Genomic DNA, 24,300 nt, shown 5'->3' with positions numbered 1-24,300 from the left:
GCCACACACTCCTAGACATTCAAACTACCGGTACCATTTTCCAAAAAAATCCCCAAAATGCCCAATTTTCCAAAGTCCGGTTTCCACCCTTTTTTCTGCTTCTCCTTCTACATTTTTCAACCAATTCCAATCATTCCTCCAACAAAACATTCCACTCAGTTGGGACATATCTTTTTTTTTTCCTCAAACAAATTCCCATTTTCCCCGAAATTCCAGGAAATTCCGAAATACCAATTTTAAGTTAAAAAGTTTTACTACATCAACATTTCTCGACTGATTCAAAAAATTCCAACACCAACCCATTCATATCATCTAGGACAATTGTGATATTAGCAATATTTTTTTTTTAATTTCTGGTTTTCCCAAAATTGTAAAAGGTCCTGGAAATTCCCAATCAAATGAATGTACATTTTCAAAGTTCTACAACTCCCACATTTCTCTCCCGATTCAAACCGTTCCGCCAGCCACACACTCCTAGACATTCAAATTACCATTTTCCAAAAAAATTCCCCAAAATACCCAATTTTCCAAAGTCTGGTTTCCACACTTTTTTCTGCTTCTCCTTCTACATTTTTCAACCCATTCCAATCATTCCACCAACAAAACATTCCACTCAGTTGGGACATATTTTATTTTTATTTTTTTCTCAAACAAATTCCCGGTTTCCCCGAAATTCCGAAATACCAATTCGAAGTTAAAAAGTGTTATTACGTCAACATTTCTCGACCGATTCAGAAAATTCCAACACCAACCCATTCATATCATCTATGACAATTGTGATATTAGCAATAATTTTTTTTTAATTTCTGGTTTTCCCGAAATTCTTAAATGTCCTGGAAATTCCCAATCAGATTAATGGACATTGTCAAAGTTCTACAACTCCCACATTTCTCGACGGATTCAAACCGTTCTACCATCAAAACATTCCATTCAGTTGGGACATCAAAGGTACTATCTTTTTGTCAAACAAATTGTGTGTTTTCTCGATATTCTAGAAATTCCAAAATACCAATTCTCAATTACAAAGTGTTACTACGTCAACATTTCTCGACCGATTCAAACAATTCCAACACCAACCCATTCATATCATCTAGGAAAATTGTGATATTAGCTATATATATATATATATATATATATATATATATATATATATATATTTATTTTTTATTTTTTTTTTTTTATTTTTTTTTTTCTGGTTTTTCCGAAATTCTCAAATCTTCTGGAAATTTCCAATCAAATGAATGGACATTTCAAAGTCCTACAACGCCCACATTTCTCTCCCGATTCAAACCGTTTCACCATCCACACACTCCTAGACATTCAAACTACCATTTTCCCAAAAATTCCCCAAAATGCCTAATTTTCCTAAGTCCTGTTTCCACCCTTTTTTCTGCTTATTTTTCTAAATTTTTCGACCCATTACAACCATTGCACCAACAAAACATTCCACTCAGTTGGGACATTTTTTTTTCTCAAACAAATTCCCGGTTTCCCCGAAATTCCAGGAAATTCCGAAATACCAATTTGAAGTTAAAAAGTGTTACTCCATCAACATTTCTCGACCGATTCCAAAAATTCCAACACCAACCCATTCATATCATCTAGGACAATTGTGATATTAGCAATATATATATATATATATATATATATATATATATATATATATATATATATATATATATATATATATATATATATTTTTTTTTTTTTTTTTTTTTTTTTTTTTCTGGTTTTCCCAAAATTCTCAAATCTTCTGGAAATTCCCAATCAAATGAATGGACATTTCAAAGTCCTACAACGCCCACATTTCTCTCCCGATTCAAACCGTTCCACCATCCACACACTCCTAGACATTGCATGGCAGCTCCCTCCATCAGTGTGTGAATGTGTGTGTGAATGGGTAAATGTGGAAGTAGTGTCAAAGCGCTTTGAGTACCTTGAAGGTAGAAAAGCGCTATACAAGTACAACCCATTTTTTCAAACTACCATTTTCCCAAAAATTCCCCAAAATGCCTAATTTTCCTAAGTCCTGTTTCCACCCTTTTTTCTGCTTATTTTTCTAAATTTTTCGACCCATTCCAACCATTGCACCTACAAAACATTCCACTCAGTTGGGACATTTTTTTTTCTCAAACAAATTCCCGGTTTCCCCGAAATTCCAGGAAATTCCGAAATACCAATTTGAAGTTAAAAAGTGTTACTACATCAACATTTCTCGACCGATTCCAAAAATTCCAACCCCAACCCATTCATATCATCGAGGACAATTGTGATATTAGCAATATATTATATATACAGTATATATATTTTTATTTCCGGTTTTCCCAAAATTCTTAAATGTCCTGGAAATTCCCAATCAAATGAATTGACATTTTCAAAGTCTACAACTCCCACATTTGTCTCCCGATTCAAACCGTTCCACCATCCACCTACTCTTGGACGTTCAAACTACCATTTTCAAGTTAAAACAAAAAATTCCCCAGAATGCCCAATTTTCCAAAGTCCCATTTTCACCTTTTTTTCTCTCTGCTTCTCCTTCTACATTTTTCAACCCATTCCACCATCAAAACATTCCACTCAGTTGGGACATCAAAGGTACTATCCTTTTCTCAAACAAATTCTGTGTTTTCCCGAAATTCCAGGAATTCCGAAATACCAATTCTCAATTACAAAGTGTTACTACGTCAACATTTCTCGACCGATTCAAAAAATTCCAACACCAACCCATTCATATCATCTAGGACAATTGTGATATTGGCAATATTTTTTTTTTCTTCTGGTTTTCCCGAAATTCGATCGATTAAAAAAATTCCAACACCAACCCATTCACAACCCTTAGGACAATTGTGATATTAGCAATATATTATTTTTTAATTTCTGGTTTTCCCAACATTTTCAAATATCCTGCAAATTCCCAGTCAAATGCATGGACATTTTCAAAATCCTACAACTCCCACATTTCTCTCCCCGATTCAAACCGTTCCACCAATCACACACTCTTGGTTTGGAAAATTCCCGAATTACCAGGAAATTTTAACCAATTGCAAATGAATGGGCAATGCACCAACCTCTTCATATCCCACATTTCCCATCCAATTCGAACCGAACATATTCTAGTTTAGTGGTTCTTAACCTGGGTTCGATCGAACCTTAGGGGTTCGGTGAGTCGGCCTCAGGGGTTCGGTGGAGCCTCTGCCGCGGAGGTCAAGACACACCCGACTCATCGTGTAAATAAAAACTTCTCCCTATTGGCGTATTATAGATACCCCCAAAGAATGTTCCCTCTAATTTTCCATCTGATTTTCAGGCGTGTCATTTGTTGTGAGTTTAGGCACTGTGTTGGTTTTGTTGTTTGAACATGGTGATGTTCATGCACGGTTCATTTTGTGCACCAGTAAAAAAAACATGTAACTTTATCTTGAATTTGAAAAAAACCCAACATTTTATTTTTCACTAAAGAAGGGTTCGGTGGATGCCATACTTGCCAACCCTCCCGAATTTTCTGGGAGACTCCCGAAATTCAGCGCCTCTCCCGAAAACCTCCCGGGACAAATATTCTCCCGAAAATCTCCCGATTTTCAGCCGGAGCTGGAGGCCACGTCCCCTCCAGCTCCATGCGGACCTGAATGAGGGCAGCCTTTTTTTCACTACGGGAGGACAACAGGGTGACACGAACTAAATCATCCAGACTAGAGATACATTGTATTATTATGTTTATCTTACCTAAAAATAAATAGATATTTATTAATAAAAAAAATTTAAAAAAATAAATAAATGTTTACTATATTTTGCTAAAAACATCAAAATTAATTGTATTTTTATTTTTTCTGACTCCTTATTACATCCAGCCATAGAATTTGACATTAAAATAAACATATTTGAAATAATTAATTTTAAATTATCATAATAATTCATTTAAAATGACTGTATTTAATTATTAAAATAATTGCTTGTTTATTAACAACTTTAGTATTTTATTTACTACATTTTGAAGCTCTCAGAAGCCAAGTTATGTTATATTCCTTAATATTTATTTATGCAAGTTTGAAGTATCAATCATCCAAACACATTTTGTTTGCATATTTTCAGGATGTAGGTATATATGTATGTATGTATATGTATATGTGTATATGTATATATGTATATGTATATATTAGAGATGCGCGGTTTGCGGGCACAACCGCGGATTATCCGCGGATCGGGCGGATGAAATTAAAAAAAATTAGATTTTATCCGCGTGTCGTGTCGGGTCGGGCGGTTGAAATTTAAAAAAATTAGATTTTAAATAGATTCAGGCGGGTGGCAGTTAAACCAATTCGGAAATATATATACATAGTTAAATGTTGTTACCCACATACGAAAAACGAGCAGGCACCTGCAGCATATGCCACAACAGAAGAAAAAAAAAAAAGAGATGGACACTTTTACGGAGCGGAGAAGGCCCCCGACGCCTCGCCGGGGTCCGGGACCGAGGCCCCTTCCCCCGAGAGGGCCCCACCGGGAGCCGTAGCTGAGGCGATCCGCGAGGAGGGCCCGACGCACGTCCAGGGTCACCACCGCGCCCACCGCACCGACACCCCGCCTCGTCCGCCTTCGCCGCGGCCGGCGTCACGCGCAGCAGGTAAGCAGCTTACCTGCCCGCCACCCCCGTGGCCGGGGGCTCGTAACAGGGGTCACTCCGCGCGCTCCGCCCGCGCATCTTACCTGCCCGCCACCCCTGTTGCCGGGGGCGCGTAACAGGGGTCACTCCGCGCGCAGTGCGCTCACGAAAGGGGTGGGGCTCACCCTGGTTGATATAGACGGCCGTCGCCGGCAGCGAGACGCGCTTGGAGGTGCGCTCAGCGCGGCTCCCATATGATTGCGCACTGGTGTGCGTCTGGGTCGTGACAGCGTGGCACGCGAATGTCTGTGCTGCATTGGATCAGTCTCCTTTCTTTAACAGGCAAAAGCTTTATAACCTCACTAATGCCTTGCATCGTCTATATTAGATATATAACAACGGGCGGGTGCGGTTCTGATCAAATGTTACATCGGGTGGATGGCGGATGGTTGACGACTTTCTGATGCGGTTGCGGATGAAATAATTGCCTATCCGCGCATCTCTAGTATATATGTATATATGTATATGTATATGTATATATGTGTATATGTATATATGTATATGTATATATATATATGTGTATGTATATGTGTGTGTGTATATATATATATATATATGTGTATATATATATATATATATATATATATATATATATATATGTATATATATATATATATATATATATGTATATATATATATATGAAATACTTGACTTGGTGAATTCTAGCTGTCAATATACTCCTCCCCTCTTAACCACGCCCCACCACGCCCCCACCTCCCGAAATCGGAGGTCTCAAGGTTGGCAAGTATGGATGCACATATGAAACTGGTGGGGTTCGGTACCTCCAACAAGGTTAAGAACCACTGTTCTAGTTAGTTCCAACTTGCACTAAAACGTGGTGGTAGTAACATAACCTGCATGCGGGCGAGGTCCTGGTGTACCCACCGAGACATCACCACGGTCACCATGAGTACACAAAGCACGGCATAATTCCTCATTTCGATGCATCTGCAAATTAAACACATCTGCTTTTATTTCTGCTACTTGATGTAATATCCTCTTAACTCCACCTTTAGGATGCTTAATGAATTCTTCGAGCTCACAGCAGTGCATTTGTTCAAATACCATGCGGCCGCGGGGCTATTCTAGTATTCTCTTTGCCAGTCCATCGTCTTTTTAACACCGCCGCTGCAGCTCGGCGGGCATCCTTCTCCCGTCTATTCGCTCCTCTTCACCCTCTTCATAATTGCCTTTTACTTAATGTGCTCAGCCGCAGGAATACTAATGCACGCTGTGATAAGCATCAGCGGTCTCGTCCCGGCGTGCTCGCGAGCGACACCTGGCGGCACCAGCGCCGCACCGCTTCCGTAAACATTTGCAGTGGTGATCCGTCGTCGACTGTGATCGCTGACGGCCGCAGGGTTTTTCTTTTTCCCACCAGCTCGCTTCCAAAGAGAGCGGTGATAAGCATATTGACAAAAGGTGACGAGTGATAGTCCACACCTCACCGATCACACACGCGGGGCCCCCCCCTCGCTAACGCGCCCCGGCCGACCAGTGGAACGGCATCCTCCGCAGATTGCCGAGTGGACCGCGATGGATGCACGGCGTGCAGAGAATCGATGGCAGTTAACCTGGAATGAGTATTTTGTCCACGGATGGCTGCTCGGCTCATTTGGCTGTGCGGTATCGCTAACTCCCGTGTGGCTAACAGCTTCCCTAAATGTCAAAGATACAGAGAAGATACAAGATGACAACAAGAAAGCAACAGAGAGCACCGATAAATACATCCCATCATCGGCGTTGCAATAGTCAACCCAAGCAGGATAGTGCCTGTTTACAGAAGGATTGTATTCATACTGATTTTCAAGTTTTTGCTAATTTCGGGTGTTGTTGATTTTTTTCGGTGATAGACCTGCTCCCTGAGCACCCAATTCCATTAGTCCACCATGACCCGTTTGTCAATTTCATTGGTCTGATAAATTTGTTGGCGGCATGTGAAGCTCATGAAAAATCCACCGATTAGCCACAACATTGTATAAATAACGGTTTATATTTCTTCCTCATCTGACTTTTTAGCGCCCGTTATTGGCGTAAGATTTCAGTTCTGTGTGGCGGCTCTTTTCTTTTTCAAAGGCTTGGCCGATCGTCTTTGGCTTGGGGGCTGCGTCTTGTGCATTTTCTCCTTTTTTCTTCATGACGAGAGTGAGTCCATAACGCTCTAAACAGCTGACTGAATGATTGTTTGAGTGTGTTTGATTTAGTGTGAACAATTTCGTTAGTCCACCGTGACGCGTGTGTCAATTTAATCGGTCTGATCAATTTCTTGGCGGCATGTGAAGCTTGTGAAAAATCCACTGATTAGCCACAGCATAGTATAAGTAGTGGTTTATATTTCTTCCCCTGTTCCTCATCTGACTTTTTAGCGCCCGATAGTGGCGTAAGATATCAGTTCTGTGTGGCGGGTCTTTTCTTTTTCGAAGGCTTGGCCGATCGTCTTTGGCTTAGGGGCTGCGTCGTGTGCATTTTGTCCTTTTTTCTTCATGACGAGGGTGAGTCCATAACGCTCTAAACAGCTGACTGAATGACTGTGTGAGTGTGTTTAATTTAATGTGAACAATTCCATTAGTCCACCGTGACCCGTTGGTCAATTTCATTGGTCTGATCAATTTGTTGGCGGCATGTGAAGCTTGTGAAAAATCCACTGATTAGCCACAGCATTGTATAAATAGCGGTTTATATTTCTTCCTCATCTGACTTTTTAGCGCCCGTTACTGGCGTAAGATTTCAGTTCTGTGTGGCGGCTCTTTTCTTTTTCAAAGGCTTGGCCGATCGTCTTTGGCTTGGGGGCTGCGTCTTGTGCATTATCTCCTTTTTTCTTCATGACGAGAGTGAGTCCATAACGCTCTAAACAGCTGACTGAATGATTGTGTGAGTGTGTTTGATTTAATGTGAACAATTCAATTAGTCCACCGTGACGCGTATGTCAATTTCATTGGTCTGATCAATTTCTTGGCGGCATGTGAAGCTTGTGAAAAATCCACTGATTAGCCACAGCATTGTATAAATAGCGGTTTATATTTCTTCCTCATCTGATTTTTTAGCGCCCGTTAGTGGTGTAAGATTTCAGTTCTGTGTGGCGGCTCTTTTCTTTTTCAAAGGCTTGGCCGATCGTCTTTGGCTTGGGGGCTGCGTCTTGTGCATTATCTCCTTTTTTCTTCATGACAAGAGTGAGTCCATAACGCTCTAAACAGCTGACTGAATGATTGTGTGAGTGTGTTTAATTTAATGTGAACAATTCAATTAGTCCACCGTGACCCGTATGTCAATTTCATTGGTCTGATCAATTTCTTGGCGGCATGTGAAGCTTGTGAAAAATCCACTGATTAGCCACAGCATAGTATAAGTAGCGGTTTATATTTCTTCCCCTGTTCCTCATCTAACTTTTTAGCGCCCGTTAGTGGCGTAAGATGTCAGTTCTGTGTGGCGGCTCTTTTCTTTTTCGAAGGCTTGACCGATCGTCTTTGGCTTGGGGGCTGCGTCGTGTGCATTTTGTCCTTTTTTCTTCATGACGAGGGTGAGTCCATAACGCTCTAAACAGCTGACTGAATGATTGTGTGAGTGTGTTTAATTTAATGTGAACAATCCCATTAGTCCACCGTGACCCGTTGGTCAATTTCATTGGTCTGATACATTTGTTGGCGGCATGTGAAGCTCGTGAAAAGTCCATTAATTAGCCGCAGCATTGTATAAAGTTGCGGTTTATATTTCTTCTTGTTTTCCTCCTCTGAATTTTTAGCGCCCGTTAGTGGCGTAGGATTTCAGTTCTGTTTGACAACTCTTTTCTTTTTCGAAGGCTTGGTCGATCGTCTTTGGCTTGGGGGCTGCGTCTTGTGCATTATCTCCTTTTTTCTTCATGACGAGAGTGAGTCCATAACGCTCTAAACAGCTGACTGAATGATTGTGTGAGTGTGTTTGATTTAATGTGAACAATTTCATTAGTCCACCGTGACGCGTACGTCAATTTAATCGGTCTGATCAATTTCTTGGCGGCATGTGAAGCCTGTGAAAAATCCACTGATTAGCCACAGCATTGTATAAATAGCGGTTTATATTTCTTCCTCATCTGTGGGCTTTGTACCGAGGATGTCGTTGTGGCTTGTGCAGCCCTTTGAGACACTTGTGATTTAGGGCTATATAAATAAAGATTGATTGATTGATTGATTGATCTGACTTTTTAGCGCCCGTTACTGGCGTAAGATTTCAGTTCTGTGTGGCGGCTCTTTTCTTTTTCAAATGCTTGATCGATCGTCTTTGGCTTGGGGGCTGCGTCTTGTGCATTTTCTCCTTTTTTCTTCATGACGAGGGTGAGTCCCTAACGCTCTAAACCAGGGGTGTCAAACTCAAATACAGAGTGGGCCAAAATTTAAAACTGAACAAAGCCCCGGGCCAAGGTTGAACAAATTAACCTTTTAATAGGGACCCAAACAAGTTTTGCATTGAATATTGAACAAGCAAAGCTTATATAACTTTAAAGTGACATGCAAAATCGAGTTTCAAATAATAATAATAATACTAATAATTAAAAAATTAATGGCATATCAAATACAATTTAAATAAAAATTGAATGCCTCTTTTCTATTTGCAGTCTTCTGAGGTAAATATCAACATTAACTTTTTCCACAGGCTAATAAATTTGAAAATACCGGTAAAATAATGAATATTAAAATAAAATAACAATGAATAAACCAACCATTCAGGACTTTAAACTGCTCAGTTTGCAACACACTGATCTAATCTGATGTGCTCAAGCCAGATACCTGCCATCTTTTCTTGGATGCTAGTTCATTAATGTCGGGGCTCAGGCTTTGAGCTGAGGCAACCTTCATTATCGAACGAAGGTGTTCATCAGTCATTATATCTCGTAGTCCACCCGGACCACGGTCCTGGGGTCGTGCCTTAAAGGCACTGCCTTTAACGTCCTCTATGAGCTGTCGTCACGTCCGCTTTTCATCCATTCTAACAACGTGCCGGCCCAGTCACAAGATATGTGCGGCTTCTGTACGCACACACACGTGAATACAATTCATACTTGATCAACAGCGGTGGCTGTATGAACAACTTTAACACTGTTAGAAATATACGCCCCACTGTGAATCCACACCAAACAAGAATGACAAACACATTTCGGGAGAACATCCGCACCGTAACACAACATAAACACAACAGAACAAATACCCAGAACCCTTTACAGCACTGTGAAAAATACATTAATTAGCCGCAGCATTGTATAAGTAGCGGTGTATATTTCTTCTCTTCCTCCTCTGACTTTTTTGCGGCCGTTAGTGGCGTAGGATTTCAGTTCTGTTTGGCGTCTCTTTTCTTTTTCGAATGCTTGGTCGATCGTCTTTGGCTTGGGGGCTGCGTCTTGTGCAATTCGCCTTTTTTCTTCATGTCGAGGGTGAGTCCACAACGCTCTAAACAGCTGACACACTCTGTCGGAGACAAACACAACTCATTAGCATTAAAGCTAACACACGCACTTGTGCTTATTAAAAGCAGGTCACAACTGTCTAATTGATCATGTCTCGATTTTAGACAAGCCACTTTTCTGTGTGTGAAATCGTTGAAAAATAGCACACCCGTTTCGACTAATTAGATGGGAAACCCATGCTGTTGTGTGTGTGTTTCTGCTCAGATGTTCACTGATGGGCTTCGACCTCAATCGCCACTGGCAGGACCCCTCTCCGTGGGCCCACCCCACGCTGCACGCTGTCAAGCAGCTGATCATACAGATGAGCCAAGACCCTGTGAGTGTGCAAACACACACACACACACACACACACACACTCCTCATGGGGGCCTTGACAAATACAACACAAAAAGGCACAGTATTGACACTCATTACCGTTCGGTGAAGTCGTCAGAAATGCCGTCTCCTTGCAGCACTTGTTCCAAAAACTGTGTTGAAGTATTTGTATGCTCTTTGTTGCATATTAGCCAGTAAAAAAAAAAAAATGTTCCATGGAAACTAAAAGTTTTACAAGTGTATGTGACTCGCAAGTGTCAGGTTCAAACACTGATGACATCTATTAAACAGACAAGAAGCAAGGAATCATGCAGAGACAGAGTTCAATTTGGCTCAATGAGGAGAGACGTATTGGGCTGTACACTTAGTTACTCCAAGGCACAGCCCACGTGCTCCTCTATTTATTCGGGAGGTCCCTGGTTACGTCGCTGAGGCTGCTTCTGAAGGAAGGGGGGGTAATTTCAGCAGCCCCAGTTAGACACAATATATGATTATTCATTAAATGGAAATGTGCTGACACTCGTGATATCGCCCTGTCTCTGCTTTGTCTGCGTCAAGGCACTCGATGTTCGCCCTCGGCAGTCAGCAGGCCGGGTCTGGACACAAACACTGATACGAGACGACTCGCAATCTTTGATTGCAAGTTGTCCCTTTGCACAGATAGAAAAGTACAACTTCAGCACAATTGATAATAACTATAGCAACGGCCTTTAAGCATAAGAGTTGTGTGATCATTTATACATAATTATTCTAACAGGAAGACATGTTGCTCTGGACAATGTATAGCACTTCACTTTTCCACATTTTGTTATGCCTCAGCCTTATTCCATAATGGAATAAGTGGATTGTTGTCCTCAAAATTCTACACACAATACCCCAAAACGTTTTTGTATAGAGATTTTTGCAAATTTATGAAAAATAAAAACTAGAAATCAAATGTATGTAAGTAATCTTACAATAATTTTGCCTATTGTTCACAATCATTATGAAAGACATTTTTTTTTATGCATTCTTAATATCAAATAAATGCGATCAAAATTCCGCTTTCAATGGAGCCTACGAGAGCTGCTATATTCTGCATAAAACCCTTAAAAAAAACATCCAAACATCTCCATTGAGGTTTGACGAAGTTTGGCCACACCTTCTCATTCAATGCGTTTTCTTTATTTCCATGACTATTTACATTGTAGATTGTCACTGAAGGCATCAAAACTATGACTGAACACATGTGAAGTTATGTACTTAACAAAAAAAAGGTGAAATAACTGAAAACGTTTTATATTCTAGTTTCTTCAAAATAGCCTCCCTTTGCTTGTTTTGGTTTCGTAAATTCGCCAAAACGTCACCGTGGAGTTATTGAGTCTGTTTAGCTGATAGGAGAGCCTGCTCCGTGACGGTGACTTCTGTTTTGCTCGATCTGCCGTTTTACTGCCCTGTTAAAGGCACCGTTTGGAAACAATTAAGGTATTTAGACATTTAGAAAATCTTTCTGTGCAAATAACTCATTTCAAAACGTACATACACTATATTGCCAAAAGTATTTGGCCACCTGCCTTGACTCACATATGAACTTGAATTGCCATCCCATTCTTAACCCATAGGGTTCAATATGATGTCAAGTCCACCTTTTGCAGCTATTACAGCTTCAACCCTTCTGGGAAGGCTGTCCACAAGGTTGTGGAGTGTGTTTATAGGAATTTGCCACCATTCTTCCCAAAGCGCATTAGTGAGGTCACACACGTTGGTCGAGAAGGCCTCCGTTCTAATTAATCCCAAAGGTGTTCTATCGGGTGTTCAAGTCAGGACTCTGTGCAGGCCAGTCAAGTACTGGAGCATTCAAAGTTCCTTTCACTGGAACTGGGGACGGGGACAAGGACGGCGTGGTGCAGGTTGGGAGAGTGGCCGTGCCAGCAACCTGAGGGTTCCTGGTTCAATCCCCACCTTCTACCAACCTTGTCACGTCCGTTGCTTGGGGTGATGAATAGAATAGAATGGACTTTATTGTCATTACATATGCATATAACGAGATTAAGGACTCCAACTTAAGGTGCGGTAATGGGAACAAATATGGGATAAAAATAAATTACACAAGAAGTAATAAAGATAAAACTAAGAATTGAAATAAATAGACTACTATCCAATAAAATTAATAAGCAATCCTGTACAATATACAAAATAATGTACAATACACAGAACAAGACAAGAGTACCGGAGTGATAACAATCAGTGAATCAATGAATTGAGAATCCATACGGGTAGCAACGTGTCCTATCGGTGTTCAGGTCAGGACTCTGTGCAGGCCAGTCAAGTTCGTCCACACCAGACTCTGTCATCCATGTTGCTTTGTGCACTGGTGCACAGTCATGAGGCATCCGCTGACCCTTCTCTCTGTCACTTTACGTGGCCTACCATTTGGTGGCTGAGTTGCTGTTGTTCCCAAACTCTTCCATGTTCTTATAATAAAGCCGACAGTTGACCTTTTGAATATTTAGGAGCGAGGACATTTCACGACTGGATTTGTTGCAAAGGTGGGCATCCTATGACAAGTTCCATGCTGGAAATCACTGAGAGCGGCCCGTTTTTTCACAAATGTTTGTAGAAACCGTCTCCATGCCTAAGTGCTTGATTTTATACACCTGTGGACACCTGATTCTCATCATTTGGATGGGTGGCCAAATACCTTTAGCAATATAGTGTATCTGCGGCTTATACTCAGGTGCGGTTTATCTATGGAAAAACATTTATTCTAGCATTTAGTGGGTGCGGCTTATATACCGGAGCGCTCTATAGTCCGGAAAATATGCTAACTATATTATTTTTGTTTTTGCTCGATTTGTACATGAGTTGTAGACTCTTTTTTTTTTAACTGTAGTATGCTGTGCAAAAGAAACGGAAACCAACCTTGGCAAGATAAGTTAAAAGTAGAGATCTCCGATAATATCGGACTGCTGATATTATCGGCCGATAAATGCTTTAAAATTTAATATCGGAAATGATCGGTGTCTGTTTCAAAAAGTAATATGTATGACTTTTTAAAACATCGCTGTGTACACGGTGTCAAGACTTGGTCCTGGGTGTTTGCTTTTCCGGGATGCAACGGAAAGTTGGCTCGGGCGAGACGGGAATGTAAGTACATTTTTATTTAAACACTATAACTACAAAACAAGGAAGTAAACAAAAGGCGCGCACAATGGCGGAGAACAAACTATGAAACCAAAAAGACTATAAACATGGAACAAAAACTTACTTTGGCATGGGACATGAAGCAGGATCTAAGAGGATGAAGAGTGTGTAGAGCATAATTGTGGGATGTCACCAGAAAGACAAACTGAAAACAATGAACTTAAATACTGCAGACATGATTAACGAAAACAGGTGCGTGACTCAAAACGTGAAACAGGTGCGTGACGTGACAGGTGAAAACTAATGGCTGCTATGGTGACAAAACAAAAGTGCACAAAAAGTCCAAAAACAAAACCCGAACATGACCAAAACAAAAACATGATCACACAGACATGACACACGGACGTAGGGAGAAGTACAGAACGCCAATAAACCTTAAAGGCACTGCCTTTGCGTGCCGCCCCAATCACATAATATCTACGGCTTTTCACACAAAGTGAATGCAAAGCATACTTGGTCAACAGCCATACAGGTCACACTGAGGGTGGGCGTATAAACAACTTTAACACTGTTACAAATATGCGCCACACTGTGAACCCACACCAAACAAGAACTAGAGATGTCCGATAATGGCTTTTTGCCGATATCCGATATTCCGATATTGTCCAACTCTTAATTACCGGCCGATAAATTCTTTAAAATGTAATATCGGACTTTTTAAAACGCCACTGTACGGAGTGCTACATGGACGTAGGGAGAAGTACAGAGCAGTTGCGTCTCCCAGTCATACTTGCCAACCCTCTCGATTTTCCCGGAGACTCCCGAATTTCAGTGCCCCTCCCGAAAATCTCCCGGGGCAACCATTCTCCCGAATTTCTCCTGATTTCCACCCAGACAACAATATTGGGGGCGTGCCTTAAAGGCACTGCCTTTGCGTGCCGGCCCAGTCACATAATATCTACGGCTTTTCACACACACTAGTGAATGCAACGCATACTTGGTCAACAGCCATACAGGTCACACTGAGGGTGGCCGTATAAACAACTTTAACACTGTTACAAATATGCGCCACACTGTGAACCCACACTAAACAAGAACTAGAGATGTCCGATAATGGCTTTTTGCCGATATCCGATATTCCGATATTGTCCAACTCTTAATTACCGGCCGATAAATGCTTTAAAATGTAATATCGGAAATTATCGGTTTCAAAAAGTCCCACAGGTCACACTGAGGGTGGCCGTATAAACAACTTTAACACTGTTACAAATATGCGCCACACTGTGAACCCACACCAAACAAGAATGACAAACACCCAGAACAAATACCCAGAACCCCTTGCAGCACTAACTCTTCCAGGACGCTACAATATATACCCCCTCCCCCTCCCCCACACCCACCTCAACCCCGCCCTCCCCAACCTGCTGCTGTTTTGAGGCATGTCATAAAAAATAATGCACTTTGTGACTTCAATAATAAATTATGGCAGTGCCATGTTGGCATTTTTTTTTCCATAACTTGAGTTGATTTATTTTGGAAAACCTTGTTACATTGTTTAATGCATCCAGCGGGGCATCACAACAAAATTAGGCATAATAATGTGTTAATTCCACCACTGTATATATCGGTATCGCTTGATATCAGAATCGGTAATTAAGAGTTGGACAATATCGGTAAAAAAGCCATTATCGGACATCTCTAATCGTCACACACACACTAGGTGTGGTGAAATATGTCCTCTGCATTTGACCCATCACCCTTGTTCATCCCCTGGGAGATGAGGGGAGCAGTGAGCAGCAGCGGTGGCGGCGCCCGGGAATCAAGATAAAGCCCGACACAAATGCATTCTAAAAGTACAGTAAAAACTACTCCGGACTCCAAAGGGTTGCAGTCTTTGAAACCCTGTTGCAAGACAAGAGCCTCTTCATAAGTGGTATGCATTTTTCCCCCGCACCCCGGTCTCCTACAAGGTGACGCGCTGGCGTAAGAAGTAAACACAATGTTTAGGCTGATCAAAGGATGCAATTCACCACAATTGGAAAAGAAGTAGACCTTGGAGGAGGTGCAGGAGGCCTGCGTGGTGTTTACGGCGCACGCGGCTTAGTCTGATGGTCGTCTCCCCTGCTTGCTTCAGCAGCTTTTCCTCAAATCTCGTTTGCGCTCCTGCGCTGCGGGGGAGCACGACTGGCGAGTCAGCGCCTCCGGAATGTCAGCGGGCCCTCCTGACCATTCACGGCGTCCTGCTCTCCAGCCAGTTGCCGCGCTTTCGCTCGCTACACTGCAAAAACTGAAATCTAAGTATATGTCAAATAAGGGTGATATTTGTTTATTTTCTGTCTGATAAGATAATTCTTCTCACTAAGCAGATTTTATGTTAGAGTGTTTTACTTGTTTTAAGTGTTTTGGTCCTAAATGATCTCAGTAAGATATTACAGCTTGTTGCTGAGATTTGATGACCTATATTGAGTAAAACATGCTTGAAACTAGAATATCAAGTGTTGCAAAGCTGTGTCATCAACACTCACAAGTATAAAACTACTTTTTTAAAGTAATCATTTCTTATTTCAAGCATGAAAAAAAATAATGACTTTGACACAATTGTGCATACTTGCCAACCCTACCGGATTTTCCGGGGGACTCCCGAAATTCAGCGCCTCTCCCGAAAACCTCCCGGGACAAATTTTATAAATATAAAAAAGCGTACCTGCCCAATCACGTTATAACTATAGAATGATGGAGGGCGAGTTCTTGGTTTCTTATGTGGGTTTATTGTTAGGCAGTTTCATTAACGTCCTCCCAGCGTGGCAACAACACACAACAACAGCAGTCACTTTTTTGTATACCGTAAAGCAGTTCGTCTGCCGTAAACAGCAATGTTGTGACACTCTTAAACAGGACAATACTGCCATCTAGTGCATTTGATGAAAGCACCTTTGTGCGTGCCACACATCAGTCATCAGAGAGGGTGTTCAGCATGGTTAGAAAAATAGTGACAGAGAATAGAACAAGGATGGACAATTCAACCCTTAACTCAACAATGAGTAGATGAGTGTTATGTGTGTGTATATGTGTAAATAAATGAACACTGAAATTCAAGTATTTATTTTATATATATATATATATATGAAATACTTGACTTGGTGAATTCTAGCTGTAAATATACTCCTCCCCTTTTAGCCACGCCCCCAACCACGCCCACCCCCACCCCCTCCCGAAATCGGAGGTCTCAAGGTTGGCAAGTATGCAATTGTGTCTCATAATTAAAACGGATGGACTTTGCTGTTTTATTTTCAATGAAACAATAGAAAATAGGTACTCATATAGTAGTACAGTTGGCACAGTACAGTAAACTGACAGTTAATATTTAAACATTTAACATGTGACATTTCTAACTATTTAGAACAGAAATAGTTCATGCACATTCAGATAAATTCTTCAAAATTACAATAAAAAAAATTTCTAGCTGGGGGCCGGGCTGTAAACATATGTGTGTGTGTATATATCCATCCATCCATCCATCTTCTTCCGCTTATCCGAGGTCGGGTCGCGGGGGCAGCAGCCTAAGCAGGGAAGCCCAGACTTCCCTCTCCCCAGTCACTTCGTCCAGCTCTTCCTGTGGGACCCCGAGGCGTTCCCAGGCCAGCCTTGAGACATAGTCTTCCCAACTTGTCCTGGGTCTTCCCTGCGGCCTCCTACCGGTCGGACGTGCCCTAAACACCTCCCGAGGGAGGCGTTCGGGTGGCATCCTGACCAGATGCCCGAACCACCTCATCTGGCTCCTCTCGATGTAGAGGAGCAGCGGCTTTACTTTGAGCTCCCCCCGGATGGCAGAGCTTCTCACCCTATCTCTAAGGGAGAGCCCCGCCACCCGGCGGAGGAAACTTATTTCGGCCGCCTGTACCCGTGATCTTGTCCTTTCGGTCATAACCCAAAGCTCATGACCATAGGTGAGGATGGGAACGTAGATCGACCGGTAAATTGAGAGCTTTGCCTTCCGGCTCAGCTCCTTCTTCACCACAACGGATCGATACAGCGTCCGCATTACTGAAGACGCCGCACCGATCCGCCTGTCGATCTCACGATCCACTCTTCCCTCACTCGTGAACAAGAATCCGAGGTACTTGAACTCCTCCACTTGGGGCAAGATCTCCTCCCCAACCCGGAGATGGCACTCCACCCTTTTCCGGGCGAGAACCATGGACTCGGACTTGGAGGTGCTGATTCTCATATATATATATATATATATATATATATATATATATATATATATATATATATATATATATATATATATATATATATACACAGTCGTGCTCATAAGTTTACATAACCTGGGAGAATTTATGATTTAATGGGCTGCATGGTCGAGTCGCCAAAAAGTTTAATTTTAGTCTCATCACTCCAAATTACTTTGTCCCAGAAGTTTTAAGGCTTGTCTCTGTGCTGTTTGGGGTAATGTAAGCGGGATACTTTGTGACATTTGCGCAGAAATGGATTTCTTCTGGCGACTCGACCATGCAGCCCATTTTTCTTCAAGTGCCTCCTTATTGTGCATCTTGAAACAGCCACACCACAATTTTTCAGAGAGTCCTGTATTTCAGCTGAAGTTATTTGTGGATTTTTCTTTGCATCTCGAAAAATTTTCCTGGCATTTTCCACTTCTTAATCAGCGTTTGAACACTGCTGATTGGCATTCTCAATTCCTTGAATATCTTATTATACCCCTTTCCTGTTTTATGCAGTTCAATTACCTTTTCTCGCAGATCCTTTGACAAATATTTTGCCTTCCCCATGACTCAGAATCCAGAAACATCTGTGCAGCACTGGATGAAAGATGCAATGGTCTGTCTTAAGCCCATAAACTCACTGACCTTTTATACACACACATTAATTACTAACAAACAGGTCACAGGTGAGGATTGGAACCTTGATTAGCCATTCAAACCTGTTTGTGTCAACTTTTGTGCATGTTATCAGATCAAAGTCACTGGGGTATGTAAACTTTTGATCAGGGTCATTTGGGTACTTTCTTTTGTCATTTTGATTTAAAAAGAGTAAACACAGTTGTTTGCCAATTAATAGCTTCACACAACCATTAAGCATGAGTGGAAGAAAGGTTTTTGTGTTATCATTCATATTCTCTGAAGAATGACCAAGAAATCATCAATTCTCCCAGGGTATGTAAACTTATGAGCATATATATATATATATATATATATATATATATATATATATATATATATATATATATATATATATATATACACTCTTCGCGCACTAATTGACTGAAAGAGTACGCACTTGGTGCGATGATGTCATGTTATCGATGGAAAAATGCATTTTTAGACAATATGATTTGCCTGAGTGGCTAGAAGACCCCGAGAGTAACAAGCGGTTGCCTTGTTGCCTTTCCATTAAGAATAATAAACTAGTTTTAGTATAAGTTTGCTGGTTTCAAGAAATGTAATGCCGAGCGCATATCATTATGTCAAGATAATGGCACTAGCATTTACTTCATTTAAAGGGGAACATTATCACCAGACCTATGTAAGTGTCAATATATACCTTGATGTTGCAGAAAAAAGACCATATTTTTTTAACCGATTTCCGAACTCTAAATGGGTGAATTTTGGCGAATTAAACGCCTTTCTATTATTTGCTCTCGGAGCGTTGTGACGTCACATCGGGAAGCAATCCGCCACTTTCGTCGGTGTGTTGTCGGAGGGTGTAACAACACGAACAGGAACGGATTCAAGTTGCACCAGTGGCCCAAAGACGCGAAAGTGGCAAGAAATTGGACGAAATTTGTTCAAAATACGAGGGTGTGGGGAAAGCCGACGAAATGGTCAGTCATTTGTTCCGCACACTTTACCGACAAAAGCTATGCTACGACAGAGATGGCAAGAATGTGTGGATATCCTGCGACACTCAAAGCAGATGCATTTCCAACGATAAAGTCAAAGAAATCTGCCGCCAGACCCCCATTGAATCTGCCGGAGTGTGTGAGCAATTCAGGGACAAAGGACCTCGGTAGCACGGCAAGCAATGGCGGCAGTTTGTTCCCGCAGACGAGCGAGCTAAACCCCCTGGATGTCTTGGCTCACACCGTCCCTTATGCCACCAAAGATGATCAAGAGAAGAATATCGACCCTAGCTTCCCTGGCCTGCTGACATCAACTCCAAAACTGGACAGTTCAGCTTTCAGGAAAAGAGAGCGGATGAGGGTATGTCTACAGAATATAATAATTGATGAAAACTTTATTCATTACTCGCGGTTTTACGTAAATTATTATACATAAACTGTGTTTACCAAAAAACATTTATTTTTTTCAATCATTCGAGTACATTCTAGTAGTCTTGTGTAATGCAGTATTTTGTGTCTATTTAGGTATGGTAACCCATACTTGCCAACCCTCCCGGATTTTCCGGGAGACTCCCGAAATTCAGCGCCTCTCCCGAAAAACTCCCGGGACAAATTTTCTCCCGAAAATCTCCCGAAATTCAGGCGGAGCTGGAGGCCACGCCCCCTCCAGCTCCATGCGGACCTGAGTGACGTGTTGACAGCCTGTTGTACATGCATATGTGACCCACCCATAATGTGTCACATTTTTGTGTTGATTTATTTATTTTATTTTGTGGCTTGAATTCGTTTTTGGAGCTGTCATTACACATTTATCAGTATTCACATTGGTCAGTAGGGGGCAGTAGGGCGTTTCTTCCCAATTGAATGCTATCACCTGCAGACCGGAAGTGTCTTGTCATTCTGATGAGAGTGACCAGTCTGTGAACAATTGAAACGTCCTGTGTGCTTTTTCCTCCTGTATAACAGGTTAGTTTTGGTGAATCAACTAACTGAATAATATCCATGTGACCTTTATAAGTTTAAGTACACATTCTGATGGTGGAGCCTAACTCTTAAGTGTTTGTGAGTTGTAGTTTGTATTTGTGAATGAATCCAGTGCACAGCTGCAGTAATCAATACAAAAAGGCGACGTGAGTGCGCAATGGTTATATAGGAACTTCTGATCCTAATTCAGACTCCCAAATTAGAGCTCCCGTTTTCTTATTGATTTTATAATGTATATTTGTATATATACAAATATACATTAACACACACATTATAATGTGTGTGTTCTGAAATAGTGACAGAGAATAGAACAAGGATGGACAATTCAACCCTTAACTCAACAATGAGTAGAGGAGTGTTGTGTGTATATGTGTAAATAAATGAACACTGAAATTCAAGTATTTATTTTATTTATTTATATATATATATATATATATATATATATATATATATATATATATATATATATATATATATATATAGCTAGAATTCAGTGAAAGTCAAGTATTTCTTATATATATATCTTAACCACGCCCCCTCGCCCGACCACGCCCCCACCCCCCACCCCCCACCTCCCGAAATCGGAGGTTTCAAGGTTGGCAAGTATGCTTTTTGCAGTGTACCTATTAGCGGCGCCGCTGAAAGGAATGGCGAGGGCGAGCCGGAGGGCGTTTTTTTTTTTTTCTCCTTCTTCTCGGTTTCTGATGTTAATTATAAGCAGAGTCGCAGGTTGCCGGGATTACTGAAGGTCAGCGAGTGTCCTGGGAATACTCTCGCCTTCGGTGCACTTGTCTAATCCTGATAAGGGAGGCGGCGGGCAGGGCGGGCTGAAGATGGGGTGGGGCACGGGGCTGGGATCGGGCAGATTAACCTTCCCCCCCCCCAGCATTGACACTCTGATCGATAAACTGTGTCATGGCGGCGGGATCCACTCCTTGCTGTCATTCACACACCGCCTCGTTCACCCTGGTTCATTTTTATTTTCTATTTCATTACAAAACTTCTGCACACTTTTTTGGGGGGGCAGTATGGCTCTGTTGGTAGAGTGACCGTGCCAGCAACTTGAGGCTGTCCTTGCTGTCTTGCTGTCCACAAGGTTGCGGAGGGTGTTTATGGGGATTTTCTACCATTCTTCCAAAAGCGCATTGGTGAGGTCACACACTGATGTTGGTGGAGAAGGCCTGGCTTCTAATTCATCCCAAAGGTGTTCTATCGGGTTCAGGTCAGGACTCTGTGCAGGCCAGTCAAGTTCATCCACACCAGACTCTGTCATCCATGTCTTTATGGACCTTGCTTTGTGCACTGGTCCACAGTCATGTTGCATCCGCTGACCCCTCTCTGTCAGCGGATGTTTTATATTCTAGTTTCTTCAAAATGGCCACCCAACAACTAGTGCGCTAATTTCTAGCTAACAACCAGCATTTTAATTGCTAGCTGACAACTTGTGGACTAATTGCTAGCTGAGAACTAGTACGTTAATAACTATCTGACAACCGGTGGACTAATTGCTAGCTGACAACTAGTATGTTAACTATCTGACAACTGGTGGACTGATTGCTAGCTGACAAATAGCATGTTTATTAGTAGGCGACAACAAGTACGCTAATTGCTAGCTAACAACCAGCGTTTTAATTGCTAGGTGACGACTGGTGGACTAATTGCTAGCTGACAACTAGTACGTTAATAACTATCTGACAACTGGTGGACTGATTGCTAGCTGACAATTAGCATGTTAATTAGTAGGCGACAACAAGTACGCTAATTGCTAGCTAACAACCAGCGTTTTAATTGCTAGGTGACGACTGGTGGACTAAATGCTAGCTGAGAACTAGTACACAAATAATTATCTGACAACTGGTGGACTGATTGCTAGCTGACAATTAGCATGTTAAATAGTAGGCGACAACAAGTGCGCTAATTGCTAGCTAACAACCAGCATTTTAATCGCTAGCTGACAACTGGTGGACTTATTGCTAGCTGAGAACTAGTACGTTAATAACTATCTGACAACTGGTGGACTGATTGCTAGCTGACAATTAGCATGTTTATTAGTAGGCGACAACAAGTGTGCTAATTGCTAGCTAACAACCAGCATTTTAATCGCTAGCTGACAACCGGTGGACTAATTGCTAGCTGAGAACTAGTACATAAATAATTCTCTGACTACTGGTGGACTAATTGCTAGCTGACAACTAGTACGTTAATAACTATCTGACAACTGGTGGACTGATTGCTAGCTGACAATTAGCATGTTTATTAGTAGGCGACAACTAGTGCGCTAATTGCTAGCTAACAACCAGCATTTTAATCGCTAGCTGACAACTGGTGGACTTATTGCTAGCTGAGAACTAGTACGTTAACTATCTGACAACTGGTGGACTGATTGCTAGCTGACAATTAGCATGTTTATTAGTAGGCGACAACAAGTGTGCTAATTGCTAGCTAACAACCAGCATTTTAATCGCTAGCTGACAACCGGTGGACTAATTGCTAGCTGAGAACTAGTACATAAATAATTCTCTGACTACTGGTGGACTAATTGCTAGCTGACAACTAGTACGTTAATAACTATCTGACAACTGGTGGACTGATTGCTAGCCGACAATTAGCATGTTTATTAGTAGGCGACAACTAGTGCGCTAATTGCTAGCTAACAACCAGCATTTTAATCGCTAGCTGACAACTGGTGGACTAATTGCTAGCTGAGAACTAGTACACAAATAATTATCTGACAACTGGTGGACTAATTGCTAGCTGACAATTAGCATGTTAAATAGTAGGCGACAACAAGTACGCTAATTGCTAGCTAACAACCAGCGTTTTAATTGCTAGGTGACAACTGGTGGACTAATTGCTAGCTGACAACTAGTACGTTAATAACTATCTGACAACTGGTGGACTGATTGCTAGCTGACAATTAGCATGTTAATTAGTAGGCGACAACAAGTGCGCTAATTGCTAGCTAACAACCAGCATTTTAATCGCGAGCTGACTACTGGTGGACTAATTGCTAGCTGAGAACTAGTATGTTAATAACTATCTGACAACTGGTGGACTGATTGCTAGCTGACAATTAGCATGTTAATTAGTAGGCGACAACAAGTACGCTAATTGCTAGCTAACAACCAGCGTTTTAATTGCTAGGTGACAACTGGTGGACTAATTGCTAGCTGACAACTAGTACGTTAATAACTATCTGACAACTGGTGGACTGATTGCTAGCTGACAATTAGCATGTTGATTAGTAGGCGACAACAAGTGCGCTAATTGCTAGCTAACAACCAGCATTTTAATTGCTAGCTGACTACTGGTGGACTAATTGCTAGCTGAGAACTAGTACGTTAATAACTATCTGACAACTGGTGGACTGATTGCTAGCTGACAATTAGCATGTTAATTAGTAGGCGACAACTAGTGTGCTAATTGCTAGCTCACAACCAGCATTTTAATCGCGAGCTGACTACTGGTGGACTAATTGCTAGCTGACGACTAGTACGTTAATAACTATCTGACAACTGGTGGACTGATTGCTAGCTGACAATTAGCATGTTTATTAGTAAGCAACAACTAGTGCACTAATTGCTAGCTAACAACCAGCGTTTAATTGCTAGCTGACAACTGGTGAACTAATTGCTAGCTGAGAACTAGTACGTCAATAACTATCTGACAACTGGTGGACTAATTGCTAGCTGACAATTAGCATGTTAATTAGTAGGCGACAACAAGTGCGCTAATTGCTAGCTAACAACCAGCATTTTAATCGCTAGCTGACAACTGGTGGACTAATTGCTAGCTGAGAACTAGTACGTTAATAACTATCTGACAACTGGTGGACTGATTGCTAGCTGAAAATTAGCATGTTTATTAGTAGGCGACAACAAGTGTGCTAATTTCTAGCTAACAACCAGCATTTTAATCGC

At 41.6% G+C, this 24,300-nt stretch overlaps 1 protein-coding gene across 1 annotated transcript in view; it reads left to right on the top strand.

The window, feature by feature from the left end:
• The window catches only part of agbl4 (AGBL carboxypeptidase 4), a 1,010,561-nt gene that overhangs the window by 892,864 nt on the left and 93,397 nt on the right, over positions 1-24,300 (top strand). Inside the window, exon 9 of the mRNA XM_061976109.2 lies at positions 10,300-10,411. Within this exon, the coding sequence (XP_061832093.2) occupies positions 10,300-10,411 (112 nt within the window). The remainder of the gene's footprint in view (positions 1-10,299; positions 10,412-24,300) is intronic.

This window comes from Nerophis lumbriciformis, linkage group LG14 (genome assembly GCF_033978685.3).
Source record: "Nerophis lumbriciformis linkage group LG14, RoL_Nlum_v2.1, whole genome shotgun sequence".
NCBI lineage: Eukaryota > Metazoa > Chordata > Actinopteri > Syngnathiformes > Syngnathidae > Nerophis > Nerophis lumbriciformis.
This window is presented reverse-complemented; position numbering and strand designations above follow the sequence as displayed.